The sequence below is a fragment of the Bufo gargarizans genome, chromosome 4 (genome assembly GCF_014858855.1).
Source record: "Bufo gargarizans isolate SCDJY-AF-19 chromosome 4, ASM1485885v1, whole genome shotgun sequence".
Taxonomy (NCBI): domain Eukaryota; kingdom Metazoa; phylum Chordata; class Amphibia; order Anura; family Bufonidae; genus Bufo; species Bufo gargarizans.
In genome coordinates this window covers 41321762-41345256 of record NC_058083.1, presented here as the reverse complement: position 1 = coordinate 41345256, position 23495 = coordinate 41321762, and the positions used below count along the sequence as shown (strand labels likewise).

Here is a 23495-nt window from a genome sequence, read left to right as displayed (position 1 = left end):
AAAGGTCTTTACATGGGGTGAAGGAAAGTTCATGGGGGGGGGGGGTCGAAAGATAATTTGTCCCCCAGAATTTTTATATTACGTCGGTAGCACCCCGCCGAAGATGTGCTGCCGACATCACTGTCATACTCGCATAAACAATATGATCTGCTGACAAATGAGTGTCTGCCCCCTGATCGCTGACACACACAGGCCAAATATCAGGTTTCAAAAGTAGTTAAAGCCCGAATGATTTTGGACTGCACCATGTGAAACTCCAACAAAATGTACAAAAATGTATATTTTATTTTAAATTATGATGGTATATATAATGATATTTTCACACAGACCAATTATCTGATCATAACTGAGGCCACGAGGCAAAAAGTCTTTCGAGAAGGAAAATAGTCTTCCAGCCATCTTAGGAAGTCCTTGAAGAATCCATCTCTCCTGGGGCAGCACTGATGGAGGGGAAATGTGAGCTCCTGCTGCATTATAACGACTGCTGACGTTTCTCCAGGCTTCTTTCTATGTCATCGATGACTTGTACTGCAGCTTTTGGGATTCTGGTTCCAGGTCCGAACACACTGGATACTCCAACGTTATACAAGAACTCATAGTCCTGCCAAAAACATAAAACTTGTGGGTGAAAAACACAAAATCAAAAAGTTCTAAATTTTCCAGAATTTTAAGGTATGGAAATTGTTGGAGTTGGCAGGGGTTATCTTGACTCTTTTGAGAAGTTGTTCTCTTGGTCAGAAACTTTGCTTACTGATGACCTCAACATAGGAGGACATTTGCCCCATTTGATGGGATGATCTAGGTCTTTAATTGCACATTAACATGTCTCCCAACCGTCCCGGATCCAGTGGGACACTCTTAAATTTCAGCTTCTGCCGCAGGTCCCAACTTCAACTGTATCTGTGTCCTCTGGACGAAGATTCAGTTGAATACAATGGTGGAGCAGGGAGCACTCAGCTCCCTGCTCCACCTTTCCCCTGCCACCAGTAGTTTGGAGCTGGCAGGCGCAATGCAGTGACGTCATCAGCGCAGGCAGGGGAATGGAGCAGAACTGCTCTTCTCTTTGTTGTGGGAACGTGCGGCAGGGGAATATACAGTTTTGTACTAAGGAGGCATCACTCTGTATGAGATCACCTACAAAGCCTGTCCTAATGACACAGCTGGACTGGTAGCTAAAAATCTGATACCGGCTGTATGACCATAATTCATGACAGCAAGAGTAGTGAGGAGAGCTGAGACAGCTCTTTAGCTAAGGCTGGGTTCACATCATGTTTTTCCTATCCCTTTAATGTATATGTAAAAATGTTTTTATTGGACTGTGCAGGATAAAAGAACGTGGTGTGCTGTGTTTTTGTATCCTTTTTTTGGTAACGTATACGTCAAACAGAGGCATAAAACATGATGTGAACCTATCCTAACTGCTTTGAAGTAACCTGTGCCACTGCGTGGAAGGGTTTTGTGTCTGCTAATAGGGCAGCGGACAGTTTATTTCCCCTGATGCTCGCCCCCTTAGAGAAAATGAGCCATTATAAATCATAGAAGATATTTGGGAACGCATTTCTAATAAAGTAATATTTAGGCATTTTAAGAATTTTCTTAATTCACTGAGAACCCCCTTAAGGGAGCACTGTACTGTGTAGGGGGCACTTAGTATCACACTGTGTGGGGGCCACTTAAAAGGGCATCAAACTCTTTGGGGGGCACACATGGGTAGCGTTGCACCGGGTATCGAATTATCGATACCCAATCGATACTTTTGTACCAGTATAGATACCGGGATTTGCTTTTTACCGACACTAGGCTGCTCTACTGTTCAGCCTAGTATCACAGAAGATAGAGCGCGCTGCTTTCAGTGCGCGCCATGTTCCCTCAGCAGCACAGGGGAGAAGGAAGCAGTCTCCCCCTCCCCCCTGTGCTGCTGCTGCCCAATGAGAGGAGAGAGACGGGTGGAGGAGGGGGAGGGGCTGTGGCCACTGCGCCACCAATTAAGATAGTTAACGCTTAATACAGATACAGGAGGCGGGTGCCGGCGGCAGAATCACACAGATCTCTATTAGGGTGAAAAGGACAAGAGATTAAAAGATCCCAGGTTCTAGCCCCTAAGGGGGGAAATTACATTAAAAAAAAGTAAAAAAAAAAAAAGTTAAAAAAAAAACAATATTAAGTATAAGGGTACTTTCACACTTGAGTTGTTTGATTCCAGGCAGGCAGTTCCGTTGATCCGTTTGATCAGGCAAACTGTATGCAAACGACATGTCATTTTTTCTGACTGATCAGGCATTTTTCAGACCGATTAGGATCCTGATCAGTCAGAAAAATGAATTGCAATACCGGATCCGTTTTTTCTGGCATCATCAGGCAAAACGTATCCGGTATTTTTTTTTTTCTCATTTTTAAGGGTCTGCGCATGCGCAGACCGTAAGGACGGATCCGGCATTCCGGTATCTTGAATGCCGGATCCGGCACTAATACAGATCCGGCGTTCAGGCAAGTGTTCAGTTTTTTTCACCAGAGATAAAACCGTAGCATGCTGCGGTTTTCTCTTTTGCCTGATCAGTCAAAATGACTGAACTGAAGACGTCCTGAACGGATTACTCTCCATTCAGAATGCGTGGGGATATGCCTGATCAGTTCTTTTCCGGTATTGAGCCCCTGTGACTGAACTCTATGCCGGAAAAGAATAACGCTAGTGTTAAAGTACCCGAAATCACCCCCTTTCCCAATTTTACATATAAATTATATATAATGTGGTGAACGCTGTAATAGAAAAAAAAAATAAAATGCGCGATTTGCCTTTTTTTCTCGTCACCTTGTCCCCCACAAAAATAGGATAGGACTGTTTGATTATGGGCCGGATGTTCCATAAAATGCAGAATGCATGCAGCTTTTTTGGCGTTTTTATTTTATTCCACGTGGTATAGAGTATTGCAATACTTTTTTATGGTACTGAAATCGAATCAAAACTTTGGTATCGTGACAATCCTACGCATGGGGTGATTATACTATGGCAAGATACAGGGTGGGGTCACTAAGGGGTCATAATGAGAAATACATTTTCTGGAAGTTACAGGCCCGAGGCTGCACTAGTGCGAAATTCTGATGAAAGCAGTGATCCCCCCCAGGCAGTGTTGTCATGGAAACCACCATCTACAGCGATGTTAACAAATATCTGCCATTACCAAAGAGATAGGACGTAGAAATTGATGTATTTGGTGATCTGACCCCACAAAAGGACATGACGACCCTGCGTGTGATATACTGTGTGTGGTCCTCGGAATTTCTCAGTGGTGCAGCCTCAGGGCTTGGGACCTCCTAATAATTTGATGGGGCGCAACAGTCTTCAGAGAAAAATCTAACAAATAGTAGTGTGGTAGTCCCCTGGACACTGTCACTGCGGTGCGGGGGCCATCTTGCTCCTGCTGGTACATGAGATTCGGGATGTGTGACCTCCCGTTCGCGCTGCTGAGCACTGGCGTAAACCTTACTGTCTATACAATGACAGGTACACAAGGTCCTCGCGGTGCGAACGCCTCAGCTTTGGTTTTGCACCTCCTGCAGTGTGAGACCGCATCTCTTGCCGCCGGCTCCGCTTATAAATGCACAGTGACATCTGGCGTGTTATAGCTGCGGTCCCCGGACATGTCACAGAGAGGCAAACGCACAGCTTAGCACACGGTTACCTTTCCTGTCAGTGAAGTAGCATTAACCCCCGCAACCCTGCAGCCAGCACTGATAGCCTGATAATACGAGGAATATTTTCTAAAATTTTCTTGCCTTAGGGCTCATTCAGACGGCCGTATGCTGTCCGCTAAAATGCAGATCCGTTTTTGTTTTTTTTGCGGATAAGATGCTGTCCCATTCACTTCTGTGGGGCCCTTTTCCTCCATTGCACGGCTCAGCAAAAGATATGAAATATGTCCTATACTTGTCAGTGAAAATCAGGACATGGCCCTATTGAAGTCTTTGGACCAGCAAAAAAAAAAACGGAATGCAATCATTTTTTTTTTTTTTTTTTTTGCGGACAGGCTGAACTGTCCGCAAAAAAAGTGGATCCGCATTTTTGCGGACAGCATACGGCCGTCTGAATAAGCCATTACTCTGGTTGGCTAGTTTCTAATATTGATGATCCATCCTCAGGATAGGTCTTCAATATGTGATCGGTGAGGGTCCGACTCCCGCCGATCAGCTGTATGAAGAGACCACAGCGCCCCTGCTTGGCGAGGATATCGCAGCGATGACCACAGCTCCTCCATCCCCAATGGGAAGGAGCAGGCGGAACGTCACTGATCCTTCTGCTTGCAACGTCGATAGTGACCACGAGCGCCATGTTCTCTCCTCGAACAGCTGATCGCTGGGAGTCGGACCCTCAACGATCTCCTGAGGATGGATCATCAATCTAAGAAACCGGCCAACCCCTTTAAACGGGACCTGTCACCTCTCCTGGCATGCCTGTTTTAGTAACTAAGGTACTTCCGTATGTAATAACAATTCTGAAGGATATTGTTATATAGCTCTACATTGTGCGGTTTCTCTGTTATTCCTACTAGAAGTTGGCAGCAGTCTGCAGTGAAGGTCCATCTGGGTCTTACCCTGCACAGTTTCCCTCTATCCAATCAGTGCTGACAGTGTCAGACTGTGCAGGGACACACCCCAACTGGTAACACCCAGAGGGACTTTTATTGCAGGAATAATAGAGGAATGACACAACATAGAGTCATAAGAATTACTAGGACATGAGTGTCAGGAGAGGTGAAAGCTCCTTTAATTGGAGCACGCTAGGTGTGGACCCTGCTGTACGGTTACCTGGGGTGGGATGACTCCTCCGCAGATCACAAGTATATCAGGCCGTCCTAAGGCACTCAGCTCTTTGATGAGTTCCGGAACTAGTGTCTTGTGGCCTGCAGCCAGTGTACTCACACCGACACTGTGCACATCTGCATCTACCGCCTGCTGTGCCACCTCCCGAGGAGTCTATCGAAGGAAGAAGATGCAGGAAGAGGTCATTAGTGTGTGCGCTCATCATCTCAAGAACATGGATTTAGCTGGGAAGAGGTCCATCCAGCGCAGGAGAAGACAATTCAGGACTGAATTAGAAATGTAAGAACTTAAAAGGTGTATTCCTATCTGAGACAATCGGGGTTCTATCGCTAGTGAATGCCCCCATTGGTCCCACACTGGGACCTACACTGAGAACGGAGCGGGGATGTGGTGGTGGCGGGTTTCCTGAGGTCTGGCCACCACTAAGCGTTCTCCCCATAGCAGCGCATGGGAGCGCACCATTCCCATTGATTTCTACGGGGCCAACGGAAATGGCAGAGATATCGCTCGGCAATTTTCGGCGGCCCCAAAGAAATGAATAGAGGGCGGCAAATGCTCAGTGCGCCCTCCACCACTTTCAGGGCTCTGATCTCGGTGTAGGTGCGGTCCCAGGAGTGGGACCCGCACCTATCAGACAATGGGGGGCATATCCTAGCAATATGCCCCCCCCCCCCCCATTCTCTCAGATTGGAATACTTCTTTAAAGGAACACTCAAAACTGCTACTTTAGTATTTCTCATGCAAGGCATTAAAGGGGTTGTGCACCTTTGGGGGAAACCCTTCCTTTTTGGCAGACCTGCAAAGGAAAGCATACCTACCTGCTTCCCGACACTGGCTCCGGGATCCTTCTCTTCTTGGCCTCATGGATGTTAACCTTCCGTTTGATGCTGCTGCAGCCCAATCGCTGGCCGCAGCAGTGACCTGCTCCCCTTGCGTCATGTCAAATGGTCACATGACGCATGGGGTGGGAAGATCACTGCTGCAGCAGCGTCAAAATGGAAGTTTACATCCTAGAAGCGCAGCGGAGCCGTCCGAAGCCGGAGAGAGAAGGAGCGCGGAGCTAGTGCCAGGAGGCAGATGGGTATGCTTCCCTTTGCAGGTCTGCCAAAAGGAGGAAGAGGGGTTTACAATAGTTGCTGAGCGAATGGACTTCGATCCAAACATCTGGATAAATTAGATTCGCCGTGAAGCCGAATTTCCTTCTGTTTCGTGGGAGCAAATAGATTAAACCTGAATAGTGTTAAAAAAAATAAAAAATCATTCCTGATCAATTTGCTCGCAGGCCGGCCGCTGCCATCTTGCTTGAAGATCTCGCATGAAATTCCGAGCACAGTGACATATAACATCACCAAGCCGGCCGGCCTGATGATGTAATCTTGGGCCGCGCAAGATTTCGCGCCAGTTCTTCAAGGCAAGATGGCGGCGGCCGGCCCGACACAAGCAAATGGATCAGGAAAGTATTATTTTTTAATTTTACACTAGTATTTCCATGAAATGTGATCATGCATGAACGCGGGCATCTGACGGGTACAATGATGGAGGGCAGCACGATGGCCGCTCCCTGTCATTGCACCCACTACTTACAAAAGAACAGCGCTTCGCGACAAAGAAATTTGCCTCAAAGGAAATTTTTGGGCAAAATTTGGCGAAGCAGCCGAATCGAATTTTCCAATAATTCAGTCACCTCTAGTTGCCAACACCCCCCACCAAGATGCCCAATCCCTAAGGGGTGGAGCCAAGACACAGGAAGTCAAAGAGAAGATACCTGTGTCCTGCTCCACCCTCGCAGGCCCTGCAATAAGCATAAACAAACCATTTCCTGCAGGCGGGTTCATTGAAGTAACATTTCCTTGTAAAACCACAAAATCCCTTGAGTTGTCGTCATCTTCACCGTCGCCCCAGTAGCAGAGCAGTAGTCACCCTGTTTTTCTTTGGTCCCGAGTCCTAGAGGGGCCTTGCCTAGTAGTTATATCAAGGCCTGCCAGGGTCGCCCACTTATGGGCGGGACTTACATAAGCCCCAGTTGCGGCCTGGGACTGCTCGAATCTGCCGGGACTGTCTCTGTAAATTTGGGACTGTTGGTGACTATGCTGAGGCATCTGCCTCAGAGGGGTGATGGCGTTAATAGCAGATGTAATGGCAGCCATATTGGATGCCATGTACCTTTCCTTGACATAGCCATCACTAAGAAGGACCCCTGACCGAATCAGACAGGACGGGGGGGAATCCGCCATTAGCGCTTGTGTCTAGCCATTAACCTCAGCAGCTGCTCATATCAAGTATGAAAACACAGTGTAAAAATCACAGGTCAGTTCCCCTGGCGCCCCCTGCCCTGTATATGGTAAAATATTGATTAGAAAACTACGTGTGACTTTTTCGTTGGAATGTGAAAAATTAATTTGCACTTTCACAAATGAATGACTTTGACATTTGCAAAAATGCAAACCTACGTCCTCTGCTTATCGGCAGTAAAAGATTTATTAAATCAATGCTGCCCCAGCGGCGTCTGACATTAATAAAGTTTATACAAAGTGTAAGAAATAAGTAGAGGCTGCAACAGGGGGAGAAACAGCAGGGAAATGTAGGCACTGGGGCAGATGAAATGAAAGCTGCCCAAAGCAACCAATCACAGCACAGCTTTCATTTCTTACAGGGCTCTTGAAAAATGAAAGCTGCATAGTGATTGATTGCTAAGGTGTCACGGTCCCTCCTGTGACGGATGTCAGGAGATCAAAGAGACTGGCTACATGTAAAGGAATCTAACAGCCTGTTTGGTTACTTGCTTCAGTTGCTGTTATTGCTCATGACCACACCCCTTGTTTCAGGTAAAGCTTAGTGGTCATCACACATCCCCAATGTAGTCTGACCTCACCCTTCTGGCTATGTGGTTGATAGCTTCATTTGGATTTTTGGAAGAGCTGGTGTGTTGTCCTCTCTGGGTCCGTGCTCGTCTATCTTTTCAGTAGTTAAGTGTCTTGCTCTTTTGTGTCTTGTTGTCCCTCCCCGTGTCTGTTACTACTATGCCTCAGGGAGACGCTGGTTCCTTCAACTTGGAAGGAGCGGGACGCCTCAAGCCCAGCCTTTATCTATAGGGCTCCTTAGGGTCTCAGGTTCCGGTGTATGGCCATTCCTACCTTCGGGGTGTGCCCATACAGATAGGAGACAGGGCAAGGAGTAGGGTTATTTAGGAGGTGACCCTTCCCCTTTTTCCTAGCATTGAGGCCTAGTGGCTTTTCTCTTCCCTCCCATACCTCACCCGTGACATAAGGATATCGGACTGTTTCCTGACTTTTCTCCATTTTGTCTAACAAAAAAAAAAAATTGGATCTTCCTTTTTGGGGACACTGATTGATTACATATCCTAGCGTTATCTATGTCAGATAGGTGCTGGTCCCACCACTATAAGACTTCAGAAAAACAGACAGCCATTTGCAGAAATGCATAGTGATGAATGAAGAGTATGGGGCTGCTCTTTGTTCACTTCAGGGGCCCTATTCTGGACACAGTAGCAGGTCCCAGAGGTGGGACCTATACCTATCTGACATTGGCAGCATATCCCAGCAATGTCCGAGATAGGCCAACCCCTTTAAGTTCAGCAGTTTGTGCTCCAGACGTCCCCAGCTTCTGTTTCTGAGGCTGCCTGTCAACTACTATTGTCATACATGGAGCTCATTCCCTCCTCCTCTCAGATTTACCAGAATTGCTAAATTTGGAAACATTTAAGCTTCGCCCCCCCATGAACACCCTAACCCAGACAGGCCATCCACAAACCCAAAACCCCTGAAGTTTTTGACCTGGGACAGCCCAAATTTACCGATATGGATCTCTAATAATGAAGGACAGTCCCTAAATAGATCTGGTTGCATCTAAAATGCCCACTACGGATGGAATGCTGGGAGATGGAGTCGAGACTTGATACGGTGAGGGAGGAAGTAGCTAGCTTCTCCTCCTAAATGGATTTTAATGGGGATGAGTATGGCTGCAGCTGTTTTAGTGTAGAGGTACAGGTCACGCTCAAACTTAGCTTAAAAGGGGTGTCCTGACTTAGACATTTTTCATGTATCCATAGTAAATGACAGAAGTATCTGACATGTGGAATACTGTCACCACTGTCATTGCCACGTACCTGATCGGTGGAGATATTTCTAGCATAGACATAGGTTATTCCATAACTACCTGACAGATGATGGGGGTCTCACCTAGGCGAGCCCTTGCAACTGAGTCGACAGTGGTCATTTGACTCCATTTATGTTTTGGTGGCCAAAGAGGGCCAAGTAAGTAAGAGTTCCTGCTCGGGCTAATCTGGCCTGTCAATGTCTTCCACTGACTCCAATCTGTAAAAGGGCAGCACGTATCAATCCTTCACTTCCCATGCAGCAGGAGTGCACACTTACCAACATGGCAGCATGTAAGCCATGGCCCAGGAATGGCCAAATCCACTTGGGACCATCAACCACGGTTGTTGGGTAGAAACAGGGCACCATTTTTTCAGTTCTTTATGGTGGGACAGGCCTTTATATTTATTTTTAGGCCATATACATTACTTCTATTGTGGTTTTTCTTTACTCACCATCAGAGTATCCATAATATCAGCAGCAATGTTTTGGGAGAAACAATGGATGGTGGTAGTTCGAGAACAAGGCCCATTTGCCCACAACCCTCCGAGTCCCATCTCTGAATGAGGAGGTAGCGCACGCATCCCTCCATTCACCTCTAGGGAAACGATGGAGCGGAGTCTGTGCGAGCCCCATAGAAGTGAACGGAGAAGTAAACCAACCTGCACACTACTCCTTCAGTCTGTGGACGGGTATGTCACTTCTGCAGCCCAAGATGGGGGAGGTGTTGTGGAGGGGACCAGAACTGCTGCTTCTCCCTGTACATGGATGAAAACATCCGGTGTCGGGGGGGAGCACCAATGGCAGGTGGGTACGAGCCTCCCTAGCATCGCGGGTGACGCTAGGGAGGCTCGTCCCTGCCTGCCATTGGCTGCTCCCCCCACCCCGACACTGGATGTTTAAATCCGTGTACAGGGACAAGCAGCAGCGGCGGTGCGGGGACCAGGAGCGGGGTAAGTATATTACCTGTGAGGGGTCAGGCATATGGGGGGGCTGTTTGTGAAATTGGATAACCCCTTTAAGTTGGGTCTCAGAAACCCGCTTTCCTAATTACTTCAGAACTTTTTTAGCGCCGCCATATCCCACAGCAATATACAGACAACGTGCTCACATCGGTTTTTGTCTCCAGCTGGGCTGACTTTCTAGTTCCCTTTTCTCTCTCACATACTGTACACACGTGATGCTTGGGGGCTGCAGTTACACTTGATAGGGCCCAAAACAAAAGGAGTTTGAGGGCCCAAAACTAGATTTTACTACAGAGACCTGGGTATAAATGGCTCTAACTGTGTGATACTGGAGACTGTGAGCAAACAGGACACCAGGCAGCTCCTGCAGATTGTCTAAATCCTGCACTCCATGAAGCATTGCCACAGTGCAACCCGAAGTGCAATCGCCTGCAGAACGTAAGCAGGGGGAGAGATGCAGCTACATCAAGGACAGACAGATCGTACATAGCAGGTCACTCGTTACTACACAGATCACCAAAATGTTATAAAAAGTCACCTGGAAAAGGGGGCCGATATCCACATCAAAGCCGAGGTCTGCGAACCCCGTGGCGATAACCTTTGCCCCTCTATCATGGCCATCTTGGCCCATTTTGGCTACAAGCAGACGAGGTCTCCGTCCTTCTCTCTCCATGAAGCTCTGGACTCTGTAACACAATGTATCATCTGCTCATCATCTTAGCGTCACATTCAGACATACAGAACAGGGACCTGAAAAAGTCACTACGGCTACTTTCACACTAGCGTTTCTGCTGGATCCGGCAGGGTTCAGCAAAAACGCTTCAGTTACTGATAATACAACCATCTGCATCGGATCCGGTTGTATTATCTGTAACACAGCCAAGACGGATACGTCATGGACTCCATTGAAAATCAACGGGGGACGGATCCGTTTTCTATTTTGAAAGATTGCGTCAGAGAAAACTGATCCGTCCCCATTGACTTGCATTGTGGGTCATGACGGATCCATCTTGCTCCGCATCTCAGGACGGAAAGCAAACCGCAGCATGCTGCTGTCCGGTATGAGAACGCAATGCATTTTGTTCAGTTACGTTTTGTCCCCATTGACAATGAATGGGGACAAAACGGAAGCGTTTTTTTCCAGTATTTAGACCCTATGACGGATCTCAATACCGGAAAACATTAATGCTAGTGTGAAAGCAAGTGTACAACATAATACACACCCCACCTGCTGCAGGACCTTTTAATACACCTCAGCTGCTACAAAACCCCATAATACACACCTCAGCTGCTGCAGAACCTCCTAATACACACCTTAACGTAAAGGGGTTGTCTCACTTCAGCAAAGAGCATTTATCACGTAGAGAAAGTTAATACAAGACACTTACTAATGTATTGTTATTATCAATATTGCCTCCTTTGCTGGCTGGATTCATTTTTCCATCACATTATAAAGGTCTCGTTTCCATGGTTGCGACCACACTGTAATCCAGAAGTGGTGGTCATGCTTGTACACTACAGAAAACAGTGCTGGCCTATGCACACTCCCACGGTCCAGGCCACCAGAGTGCTTTTTCCTATAGTGTTCAAGCACGACGACCACTGCTGGATTGCAGGGTGGTCGTAACCCCTGGATGCAAGCCATGTATAATGTGATGGAAAAACCACAATACATTAGTACGTGCCTTGTAATAACGCTCTCTACATAATAAATGCTATTTTCTGAAATGACACAACCCCTTTAATGTACTGACGCACTAGATTTACCTACAGTTCTATGGAAAGGCTCAGGCGGTTATAACAATGCAGAAATTACAGAGCCCGGCAAATTCAGCTCCACTGTTGGGGTTAAAATGTGTTAGATTACAACATGTATTAAAATTACTTATAGCTTTACTTATAGCTGTGTGTAAAGAAATAAAAAGCTATAAAATGAACATGCATTGTGCCAAATGATGAACTCAGCTCTGCTACATCTGCAATGGACTGTGTCAGTGTAGTAGCATAGCGATACCAAGTTTTACAACTCATCATGGAGTTATTAGGAATTGCCTTATGACAAAAAAAAAAAGCCTACCCCATTATATAAAGCTTCTGACATGTCAGAATAAAGCAAAACATTCAGCTGTGCTACATCAGTGGAGACCCATGTCAGGAGCCTACAGCACGCTGAGCAGTCCGCAGTACTTCTACAAGGTCCAGCAGTGCTTTGATGAACGGACGAGCCAGCTGACGCTATGTGACAGCAGGAGACACCAGAGCCGCTCTGTTCACTGGTCGCTGAGGTAAATGAGGGCCACAAGCAAAGTCTTTTCATCTGCATTTACCTCTTAAGAGTAAAAGCGATCTCATCACTCTCCCCGTACTCCTGCCGATAGGCTCCGCTCACCATTCTATCACTGGCCTTGTGTTCACCAAATACCTTCTTCATTGCGTCCGTGATTTCTCCAACAGTGCACCTGCGAGGAAGGCAGAACAGCATGAAGACTCATTAAATGGAAGATTAAGAAATCATGGACCAAAGCTTTTATATACAATAATATAACTACTATAATACTGCTCCTATGTACAAGAATATAACTACTATAATACTGCTCCTATGTACAAGAATATAACTACTATAATACTGCTCCTATGTACAAGAATATAACTACTATAATACTGCCTCCTATGTACAAGAATATAACTACTATAACACTGCTCCTATGTACAAGAATATAACTACTATAATACTGCTCCTATGCACAAGAATATAACTACTATAATACTGCTCCTATGCACAAGAATATAACTACTATAATACTGCCTCCTATGTACAAGAATATAACTACTATAATACTGCTCCTATGTACAAGAATATAACTACTATAATACTGCTCCTATGCACAAGAATATAACTACTATAATACTGCTCCTATGCACAAGAATATAACTACTATAATACTGCCTCCTATGTACAAGAATATAACTACTATAATACTGCCTCCTATGTACAAGAATATAACTACTATAATACTGCTCCTATGTACAAGAATATAACTACTATAATACAGCCTCTTATGTACAAGAATATAACTACTATAATACAGCCTCTTATGTACAAGAATATAACTACTATAATACTGCCTCCTATGTATAAGAATATAACTACTATAATACTTCCTCCTATGTACAAGAATATAACTACCATAATACAGCCTCTTATGTACATATAACTACTATAATACTGCCTCCTATGTATAAGAATATATCTACTATAATACTGCTCCTATGTATAAGAATATAACTACTATAATACTGCTATGTACAAGAATATAACTACTATAATACTGCTATGTACAAGAATATAACTACTATAATACTGCTATGTACAAGAATATAACTACTATAATACTGCCTCCTATGTACAAGAATATAACTACTATAATACTGCCTCCTATGTACAAGAATATAACTACTATAATACTGCTCCTATGTACAAGAATATAACTACTATAATACTGCTCCTATGTACAAGAATATAACTACTATAATACTGCCTCCTATGTATAAGAATATAACTACTATAATACTTCCTCCTATGTACAAGAATATAACTACCATAATACAGCCTCTTATGTACAAGAATATAACTACTATAATACTGCCTCCTATGTACAAGAATATAACTACTATAATACTGCCTCCTATGTATAAGAATATATCTACTATAATACTGCTCCTATGTATAAGAATATAACTACCATAATACTGCCTCCTATGTATAAGAATATAACTACTATAATACTGCCTCCTATGTATAAGAATATAACTACCATAATACAGCCTCTTATGTACAAGAATATAACTACTATAATACTGCCTCCTATGTACAATAATATAACTACTATAATACTGCCCCTATGTACAAGAATATAACTACTATAATACTGCTCCTATGTACAAGAATATAACTACTATAATTACTTCCTCCTATGTACAAAATTGGGAGTGGGATATTTGGTTGTTGGCCATAAACAACAAAAAATTTTGATTTCTTGGAAGACTCGCTGACATAATTGTTGTATGAGAACTCAGCCCAAGGCAATAGTTCGACCCAGTTGTCGTGATGACTGTTAGTGAAGTGGCGCAAGAAGTTTGTCAGAATTTGGTTAACACGCTCCACCTTACCGTTGGACTTAGGATGATATGCTGACGAGAAGTCCAGAGATACATTTAATAGCTTGCAGAGAGCTCATCAGAATTTTGTAGTGAACTGTATGTCTCTATCGGACACAATATGGAGTGGAAAGCCATGGAGACGAAAAATGTGTTCTTGGCCAGTTGGGGAGCAGAAGGACCAGGCAGAGGGATGAAATGTGCCATTTTGGAGAAGCAGTCAACCACTACCCAAATTACAGAACAAACGAAGGACGTGGGTAGATCCGTGATAAAGTCCATGGCTATTTGTTGCCAGGGAACCTCAGGAACTGGAAGAGGAAGCAGAAGGCCGGCTGGAAGCTGTTTGGAAGTTTTATTTTGCGCTCAGGATGGACAAGCAGCTCCAATTCTTGGATGTCTTGTTGCATGGATGGCCACCAGTACCGCTGTGCAATGAACCTGAAGGTCTTTCTCTGACCAGCATGACCCGCCACTTTAGATGAATGACCCCATAGTAAGATTCGCTTTCTGAGAGGTTCTGCAACAAAGGTTTTTCCATTAGGAATTTCGGATAGCTTAACTGGACAGGCCGAGAGTTTAGCGGGATGAATGATGAATTAGAGCTCCTCCTCCTGGTCAGTGGAATTAAAGGATCTTGAAACAGCATCTGCTTTGATGTTCTTATCTGCAGCATGAAAGTAAAGAACAAAATCAAAGTGAGCAAAGAAGAGGGACCATCGAGCTTGGCATGGATTAAGTCTCTGTGCAGACTGTAGGTAGGTGAGATTCTTGTGGTCAGTATAGATCACTACTGGATGACTGGCTCCCTCCAAAAGGTATTGCCATTCCTCCAATGCCATTTTGATGGCCAACAACACTCTGTCCCCGATCGAGTAGTTGCGCTCAGGAGCGGAGAAGGCCCTGGAGAAGAAGCCACATGTTGTCATCTTACCTGAGGGAGATCTTTGTGAAAGCACCGCGCCAGCTCCTATAGACGATGCATCCACCTCCAAGAAAAATTGCTTACAGGCATCAGGACGATGTAGTACTGGAGCTGCAGAAAAGGCCTACTTCAAGGCTGGGAAGGCTGATTCAGCCTTAAGCAGTCCAATTTTGGGGATTCGCCCCTTTACGCATCAAGGCTGAGATGGGGGCTGTCAAAGAAGAGAAGTGTGGCACGAACTGGTGGTAGTAATTGGTGAACCCCAGGAAGCATTGAATAGCCTTTAGACCAGAAGGACGGGGCCACTTTAAAATCGCAGACAGCTTTTCAGGATCCATCTGTAGGCCAGTATCAGATATTATGTACCCCAAAAATGGAAGCGAGGTTTGTTCAAAGAGACATTTTTCAAACTTGGCATACAGACAATTTTTTCTTAGTCTTTAAAGGACCAGGTGAACCTGACTAGTGAGTAGCCAAATCTGGAGAAAAGATGAGGATATAATCTAGATAAACCACAACAGAAGAGTATAACAAGTCTCTGAAAATATCATTAACAAATTCTTGGAACACTGCAGGAGCATTGCTCAGTCCAAAGGGCATTACCAGATATTCATAGTGACCGTCATGGGTGTTGAAGGCGGTCTTCCACTCGTCCCCTTGTCAAATTCAGATCAAGTTGTAGGCCCCACACAGATCTAATTTGGAGAAGATCTTAGCTCCTCTGAGGCGGTCAAACAACTCTGGAATAAGGGGAAGAGGGTATTTGTTCTTGATAGTGATTTTATTTAGGCCCCTATTATCAATGCATGGGCGGAGAGAACCATCTTTTTTCTTTACAAAAAAGAAGCCAGCGCCAGCTGGAGAAGATGATTTCCGGATAAATTCTCTGTCAAGATTTTCTTTGATGTACTCAGACATGGCGTGTCTCGGCTGGTGACAGAGGATAAATGCGACCACGGGGAGGTGAAGAACCAGAAATCAGATCAATTGGACAATCATAGGGCCTGTGTGGTGGTAACGTCTCAGCCTCCTTTTTTATCAAAGACGTCGGCATAGGCATGGTATGCTGCAGGCAGATTTTCAAGATTTGGTGGTACCTGGGGTAACCGAGCAGGCCAAACAGGAGAAAGACACTTTCCAAGGCAGTACTGTCCCCAACGAAGCACCTCTCCAGACTTCCAATCAAGGTTCATGGGTACGGAGCCATGGAAGCATCAAAAGGAGAGGGTGAGAAAGTCTTTGAAGAACCAGGAACGAAATCTCTTCTGTATGAAGAGCTCCCACCTGTAGTCTTACAGGTTCAGTACAAAATTGTACAGACTCAGATAGAGCCCTTCCATCGACGGATGACACCATCAATGGTCTCTCCAGGCGTAGGACTGGAATACCATATTGATCCACTATGGCTTGCTGCAGGAAGTTTCCTGCTGATCCAGAATCCAGAAAAGCCACCTTTGTGAACAGATTATCTCCAAACGACAAGGTTGCCGGCAGAATCAGGGGTGGATAGGAATTATCTTCACCTAGAGCCGCCTCTCCAACGGATCCTAGGCTCGGGAGTTTCCCGGCTTCAGGGGACAAGCACGGAGCACATGATCAGAACCACCACAATAGAAACAAAGTCCTTTGGCACGGCGGTGATCACATTCCTGTTCAGACAGCCTAACTCGGTCGATCTGCATGGGTTCAGGAACTGCAGACAACATGGAAGGCAGAGGGTTAGAGGCTTGCTAAAAGGAAGATGCCAGATGGCAAGGCTTCCTCTCACGTGCCGCTTCTCTGGCACGTTCTTGGAACCATAAATCAATTCGAGTAGCCAGGGAGATGAGGTCATCCCGTCCGGCCAATTCATTTTTATTTCTCCCACAGAGGCCCTCCCAAAAGGTGGCCACAGGTGCCTCATTATTCCAGCCGAGTTCAGAGGCTAACGTACGGCTGGACTGCATACCAGCCCACGGATTGGTTCCCTTGACGCAACCGCAGTAGGGAGGATGTGGCGGAGGAGGTGCGTCCGGGTTCATTGAACACCTTGCGGAAGGCCTCTAGGAAGGGCTGTAGATTCATTATGACTAGGTCGTTCCTTTCCCAGAGGGGATTGATCCAGGCCAGTGCCTCCCCAGTAATGTGTGACATAAGAAAAGCCACTTTGGCTCGGTCCGAGGCAAAAGTTCAAAATGAAGGGTGCATTGATTTATGAACCCCCGGCATTGCTTAGGGTCACTGTTGAAACGTGGAGGAGCAGAGAGACGAGGTCCAGATCCAGGTACGTAGGAAGAGGGCGGAGCAGGAGCCGAATTAACCTGGGCAGAGAAGCTTGATGACTCTGGGTTAGCAGATGTCAGGTCATTTAGACGCATATTCACATTGCGTAGGTTGGACAATATTTGATCCTGATGCTCATGCTGCTGGGCCAACTCCTGGTGTAACTGGATGTTGCTGGGAGGGTTTGGGTCAGTGAAGTTAGTTGCTGCCCGTGTTTGTCAGCTGGGAGACAGGAGGGGAAAAAAGGGAGCCCGGCTCCCTGAGGATAGGGGCAGCGGCGCCGGACGGGCCGCTGGGCTAACAATCCATTTCTATGTCAGCCCAAAATCACCATGTAGCCATACTCTGTAGATACGAATATTGCTCTGTGTAAATAGTTTTTCGTTCAGAGTATGGAATATTGTCATTGTTCAGCATTTAAGACAATAATCCATATATGTTTAAAAAGGTAAAAGTTTAAGTTTGTTTCTTCTACATAGGTTGCTACATGCCTTAATGGATCACAACCAAACTCGACACATATACTATTTATAATCCAATTTAAAATACTGGGGGTTGCAAAGTACACGAAACAGGGTTCTGGAAGGTTCTAATAAAGTAATGTGGTTTTGATTCAGCGTACTTTAAAATGTATACACTAATGTAACTAACTGCTGAGGCACTGCTTCTCACTCTGCCTCTCATCTCTCTACATTTGCTATCTAAGAGACAAACCGTTTGTTGCCCATAGCAACCAATCACAGCTTTTACTTTTGCTCATAGCAACCAATCACAGCACAGCTTTCATTTTACTACAGCACTTCACAATCTACCTCTCCCTGTGTGCTGTCAGAAAATAAGGTCCTTTGTGATTTAGAGTGGTAATCTCCCTACATGTCTAAAAGACAAACGGTTTGTTACCCATAGCAACCAATGACGTACCTGTAGTGTGTGTTTTATACACAAATGTAGCTGCTGAGGCACTGCTTCTCACTCTGCCTCTCATCTCCCTGCTTCTCAGTCTGCCTCTCATCTCCCTGCTTCTCAGTCTGCCTCTCATCTCCCTGCTTCTCAGTCTGCCTCTCATCTCCCTGCTTCTCAGTCTGCCTCTCATCTCCCTGCTTCTCAGTCTGCCTCTCATCTCCCTGCTTCTCAGTCTGCCTCTCATCTCCCTGCTTTTCAGTCTGCCTCTCATCTCCCTGCTTTTCAGTCTGCCTCTCATCTCCCTGCTTTTCAGTCTGCCTCTCATCTCCCTGCTTTTCAGTCTGCCTCTCATCTCCCTGCTTCTCAGTCTGCCTCTCATCTCCCTGCTTCTCAGTCTGCCTCTCATCTCCCTGCTTCTCAGTCTGCCTCTCATCTCCCTGCGTTTCAGTCTGCCTCTCATCTCCCTGCATTTCAGTCTGCCTCTCATCTCCCTGCATTTCAGTCTGCCTCTCATCTCCCTGCATTTCAGTCTGCCTCTCATCTCCCTGCATATGCTGCATAAAAAAACTAACTATTTGTAAACCACAGTAACCAATCACAGCACAGCTTTCATGTTACTACAACGCTTCGTACAATACTGTAGGCCTATGGTTACCAACCTGTGGCTCTCCAGCAGTTGCAAAACTACAACTCCCATTATGCCCTGATTCCTCAGCTGAACGTGTAAGGCTACTTTCACACTAGCATTCGGGGCTCCGCTTGTGAGTTCCGTTTGAAGGCTCTCACAAGCGGCCCCGAACGGATCCGTCCAGCCCTAATGCATTCTGAGTGGATGCGGATCCACTCAGAATGCATCAGTCTGGCACCGTTTGTCCTCCGTTCCGCTCAGCAGGCGGACACCCGATCAGCGTTCGGGTGTCCGCCTGGTCGTGCGGAGGCAAACTGATCCGTCCAGAATTACAATGTAAGTCAATGGGACGGATCCGTTTGAAGTTGACACAATATGGTGCAATTTCAAACGGATCCGTCCCCCATTGACTTTCAATGTAAGTCAAAACGGATCAGTTTGCATTATCATGAACAAAAAAAAAAAAAATATGGATCTAAGCGTTTGCATTATAGGTGCGGGTCCGTTTGTGCAGATACCAGATGGATCCGCACCTAAACGCAGGTGTGAAAGTAGCCTAATGTGTATTTAATGGGGAGAGAGGAGAAAGCCATCTGGTGGTGGCCTATCTTCCGGGAGAGAAAAAAAAAGGACCATACACATTAAACTCGGCTGAATCTGCTGAAACATGTGTATGCTGGCCTTAAAAAAAACTAATTATTGAAAAAATTGTGGATGTTTTCTTTACCTCTCTAATTGGGCCAAAGACAACAAGTATTTTTATGTAATAAATAGCATAAGAAAATATTCCTATAGATAAATACACATCCGGGCATTGTCAGGTAACGGCAGACGAGACACAAGGTGATGTCAGCGACCCCCGCACTGTCATGGCTGAGGCGGATGGTAAGTATGTTAATAATCACGCAGCCTTTTTGAAATGTCTTATCTCGGAAAGGACAGTGACAGATTAGAATCCTCCGAGGCAACGAGTCCTTTTAGGATTATCTCCCGGGTGACATCTGGATTTACAATATGATTTCATTACTGTTTTCACCAGATGACATTTCATTGCGATTCCCTCTAAAAATAAAGACAACTTAATAGGAAAAGATTGTTGCTCCCCGCTGCTCTCATAATAGTAAATAGGAGCACACCGCGCACGCACGGCCCCCGCTCTGGTTCATTTCTATGGGGCCGACAGAAATAGCCGTGCGCTACTTATTTTCGGCGGCCCCATAGAAACAAATGGAGGGTGGACGCGCATGTGCAGTGTGCCCTCCACAACTTTCCCCACCCCGATCTCTGTGTAGGTGTGGGTCCCACCTTTATCAGACAATGGGGGCATATCCTCGCGATATGCCCCCATTGTCTGTGATTGCAAAACCGCTTAAAAGGTCAAATTTATGCAGAAATATAGAAAATTCTAAAGGGTTCACAAACTTTAAAGCACCACTGTACCCCCCCCCCCCCCAAGTTAGCTGCACAGACACCCCCCACCACCTCTGTTGCTACTTTGCCACGCCCATGGACAGGACCTCACAGGAAATAGGAGCTGCATGGACATCCCAGACCGGGAGACAGGAGCAATAAAGCTAAAAAATACATTGCTAAAATTACAGCTTTCTTCATAAAATGATTATTTTAAAGGATGTTGATGAAAATGGAAAATTCCTTTAAAAGAAAAACAATCACATGTCGCGAAAGGGTTAAAATTGTGGGCAGCACAGTGGCTCAGTGGTAAGCACCGGTGCCTGGCAGCGCTGGGGTCCTAGATTTGAATCCGACCAAGGAGAACATCTACATAGAGTTTGTATGTTCTCCCTGTGTTTGCGTGGGTTTCCTCTTGGTTCTCCGGTTTCCTCCCGCACGCCAAAGACATGGGGAACCTAGATTGTGAGCCCCATTGGGGACAGTTGGATGCTAAGGTCTGTAAAGCACTATAAAATAAATGTGGCTAAGCTGCAGTATCACCGATCAGCTGTTTGAAGAGCCCAGCAGCACCTTCCTATGCCAGCAGAGTCACATACATGGTTACGTGGGCTAGGTGTCGCTCCATCCCATTTAAGTGAATGAAGCTGCAATACAGATCATGGCTATCACTGTACAATGTGTGGCGCTGTGCTTGGTATGCTGTGAAGAGCCGCTGCGCTCACTGGATCACCACAGCCTCTTCAAACAGCTGATCGGTGAGGGTACCTGGAGTCGTACTCCACACTGATCTGATATTAATGACCTATCCTGAAGATATTGCACACCAGAAAAGGTCCTTTAAATGCTCCCCCCCCCCCCCAGTGGTGAGATGATCTGCAGACATCACAGGTGAAATGTAGAATTACATGGAGCTCATTCAAGTCAGAGGGCAACCACGCAATATAAGGTCTTACTACTTTTTGTGGCAACGTGAGCCAATTTCGGGGAAATCGGAGAAGACTCTGCAAGGTCCCAACAATGACCAAAAAACATTAATACAACTAGATGGGCAAAGTAAGCACCCAACAGACACCTTAGGAGCTAAAGCCGTTTTTTTTTGTATACCAAAGCTTCATGTCGATAGGAAAAGAGCATCATGTAGCCCAATGACGATAAAAGCATCAGAAGAGGAGCATGTTGACCTTGTGGGAGGCAGTGACCTCTCCGCTTAGATATCTGTAAGGGCAGGCTGTCTGTGGTAGGACTGTGAAATATTATGGTACCACACACAAAACTTGTTTCATCATCACAGTAATATAAGTAAATGGGGCACCTTGCACGGGCGGCTTCAACTGCAAGTCCCAGGAGATTTCCTTGGCCAGTGGAAGCACATTCAGTGATTGCAGCCAAACAGCGTTCCGCAGCAGCACTGTCTCTGCTAGCCTTGACCTAAAAGATAAAACATTACAAACTATGAAGAGTAGAGTTACACGTCCGCTCCTCATTAAATGTGCAGAAAAACAATACCCTATTAAGCAGATAGAAAGTAATCCCTATTTCATGTAGTATCCACAGCAGAGATTGGCACCTCTATTCCTGGAGGACCATGCATCACATGGACAGCCTATCTCTTTCAACAAGAACCGTGCCGCTTGGCTATTTTCGGCAGTCCTATAGAGATGAATGGAGGGCGGCCGCAGCCTCTGGTACTTTGCGGGCTCCGTTCTAAGTATAGGTCTTGGCCTCAAAGGTGGGACCCGTACCTATCAGATATTGGGGCATATCCTAGCAATATGTTCCCAACGTCCAAGGTGGACATAACCCCTTAAATGGAAGATGTTTGGAAGAACCAGGCCTATTCTTAGAGCTGGCTGTCCCTCTAAAACTAAGTAATCAGGGGAGATGGGCCTAGAGGAGAGGTGACCAAGAACCCAATGGTAACTCTGGCTGAGCTCCAAAGATGCTGCATGCTGATGGGCGAAACTTCCAGATGGTCGACCATCACAGCTGCACTCCATCAATCATGGCTTTATGGCAGAGTGGCCAGAAAGAAGCCTCTCCTCAAAGTCATGTCTGGAGGAAACCAGGCACTGCTCATCACCTGCCCAATACCATCAATACAGTGAAGCATGGTGGTGGCAGCATCATGCTGTGGGGGTGTTTTTCAGCATCTGGGACAGGGAGACTGGGAAATCTGAATGAAGCAAAGTACAGAGATATTCTTAAGGAAAACCTGATCCACAGCACTCCGGACCCCAGACTGAGCTGAAAGTCCACCTTCCAACAAGACAATGATCCTAAGCACACAGCTAAGACAGTGCAGGAGTGGCTTAGGGACAACTATATGAATGTCCATGAGTGGTCCAGCCAGAGCCCTGACTTTAACCCAATCAAACATTTCGAGAAAGACCTGAAAATGGCAGTCCACCAATGGTCCCCATCCGCAGGATCAGACTATGCAGAATTTATCTATAGTCCGCAAGGGCAGACTGGTCATAGACTCTACAGGGAAGTTTCCCGGTGGGATGATGCCCAGGGGACCACCCGAGCCCTCCTCATGGCCGCCAGCTGGGTACATAAAAATCAGTCTGCATCAGTGGGAGCATCAGATGTCTATGCACCTGGCTGGTGGCCACAGGTGTCAATCCTTACAGTTAAATACTCCAGCGGGGATGGCAGAATATTGTACTGCACTGTGGTACTTGTTTCTGCTGGGGCAGTATTTTGTGCTGCACCACAATATTGATGGCCCCGGCTACTTCTCTAGTCCTTTCCTACATGTGTTGTTCCTGCCTGTTGCCCGGCTTCTGTCAATTTGGACCCACTTACAACATGGGGCCACAATTTAAAGGGGTTGTCCGGGTTTAGAGCTGAACCTGGACATATCCCCGTTTTCACCCAGGCAGCCCCCCTGATATGAGCTGTATAGAGCAGGCCAAGGGCTGTTTGTTTATCATTTTTACACTGCTAGTAATAGGCTTCCGCCTAGCAGTGTTGCCAGTGACATCATCGGCACTGATGGGCGGGCTTTAGCGCTGCCCTAGCCATTTTACAGGCTAGGGCAGCGCTAAAGCCCGCCCATTAGTGCCGGTGACATCACCGGGCTCACTGCTAGGCGGAAGCCTCCACCTAGCTTTACTCATGGAGAGCCCGGTACGTCACCTGATCTCCAAAAAAAAGCCTTTGCCCTGCGCGATACAGCGCAGAGCAAGGGAGAGCATTGGAGCGTGAAATGCTCCGATGTTCATGTCAGAGTGCCTGCCTGGGTGAAACCGGGGATATGTCCGAGTTCAGCTATGAACCCAGGCAACTCCTTTACGTTCCCAGTC

The 23495-nt window shown here is 46.1% G+C and overlaps 1 protein-coding gene across 2 annotated transcripts in view; it reads right to left on the bottom strand.

The window, feature by feature from the left end:
• Positions 1-249: 249 nt before the first annotated feature.
• The window catches only part of MMUT (methylmalonyl-CoA mutase), a 42000-nt gene continuing 18754 nt past the window's right edge, over positions 250-23495 (bottom strand). For both annotated transcript variants that reach the window (XM_044289558.1, XM_044289557.1), the window contains exons 9-13: positions 21500-21615; positions 12226-12357; positions 10437-10584; positions 4804-4971; positions 250-601 (exon numbers count right to left, since the gene is read on the bottom strand). In XM_044289558.1, coding sequence (XP_044145493.1) covers positions 473-601; positions 4804-4971; positions 10437-10584; positions 12226-12357; positions 21500-21615 — 693 coding nt within the window. In that variant the 3' untranslated portion in view covers positions 250-472. The remainder of the gene's footprint in view (positions 602-4803; positions 4972-10436; positions 10585-12225; positions 12358-21499; positions 21616-23495) is intronic.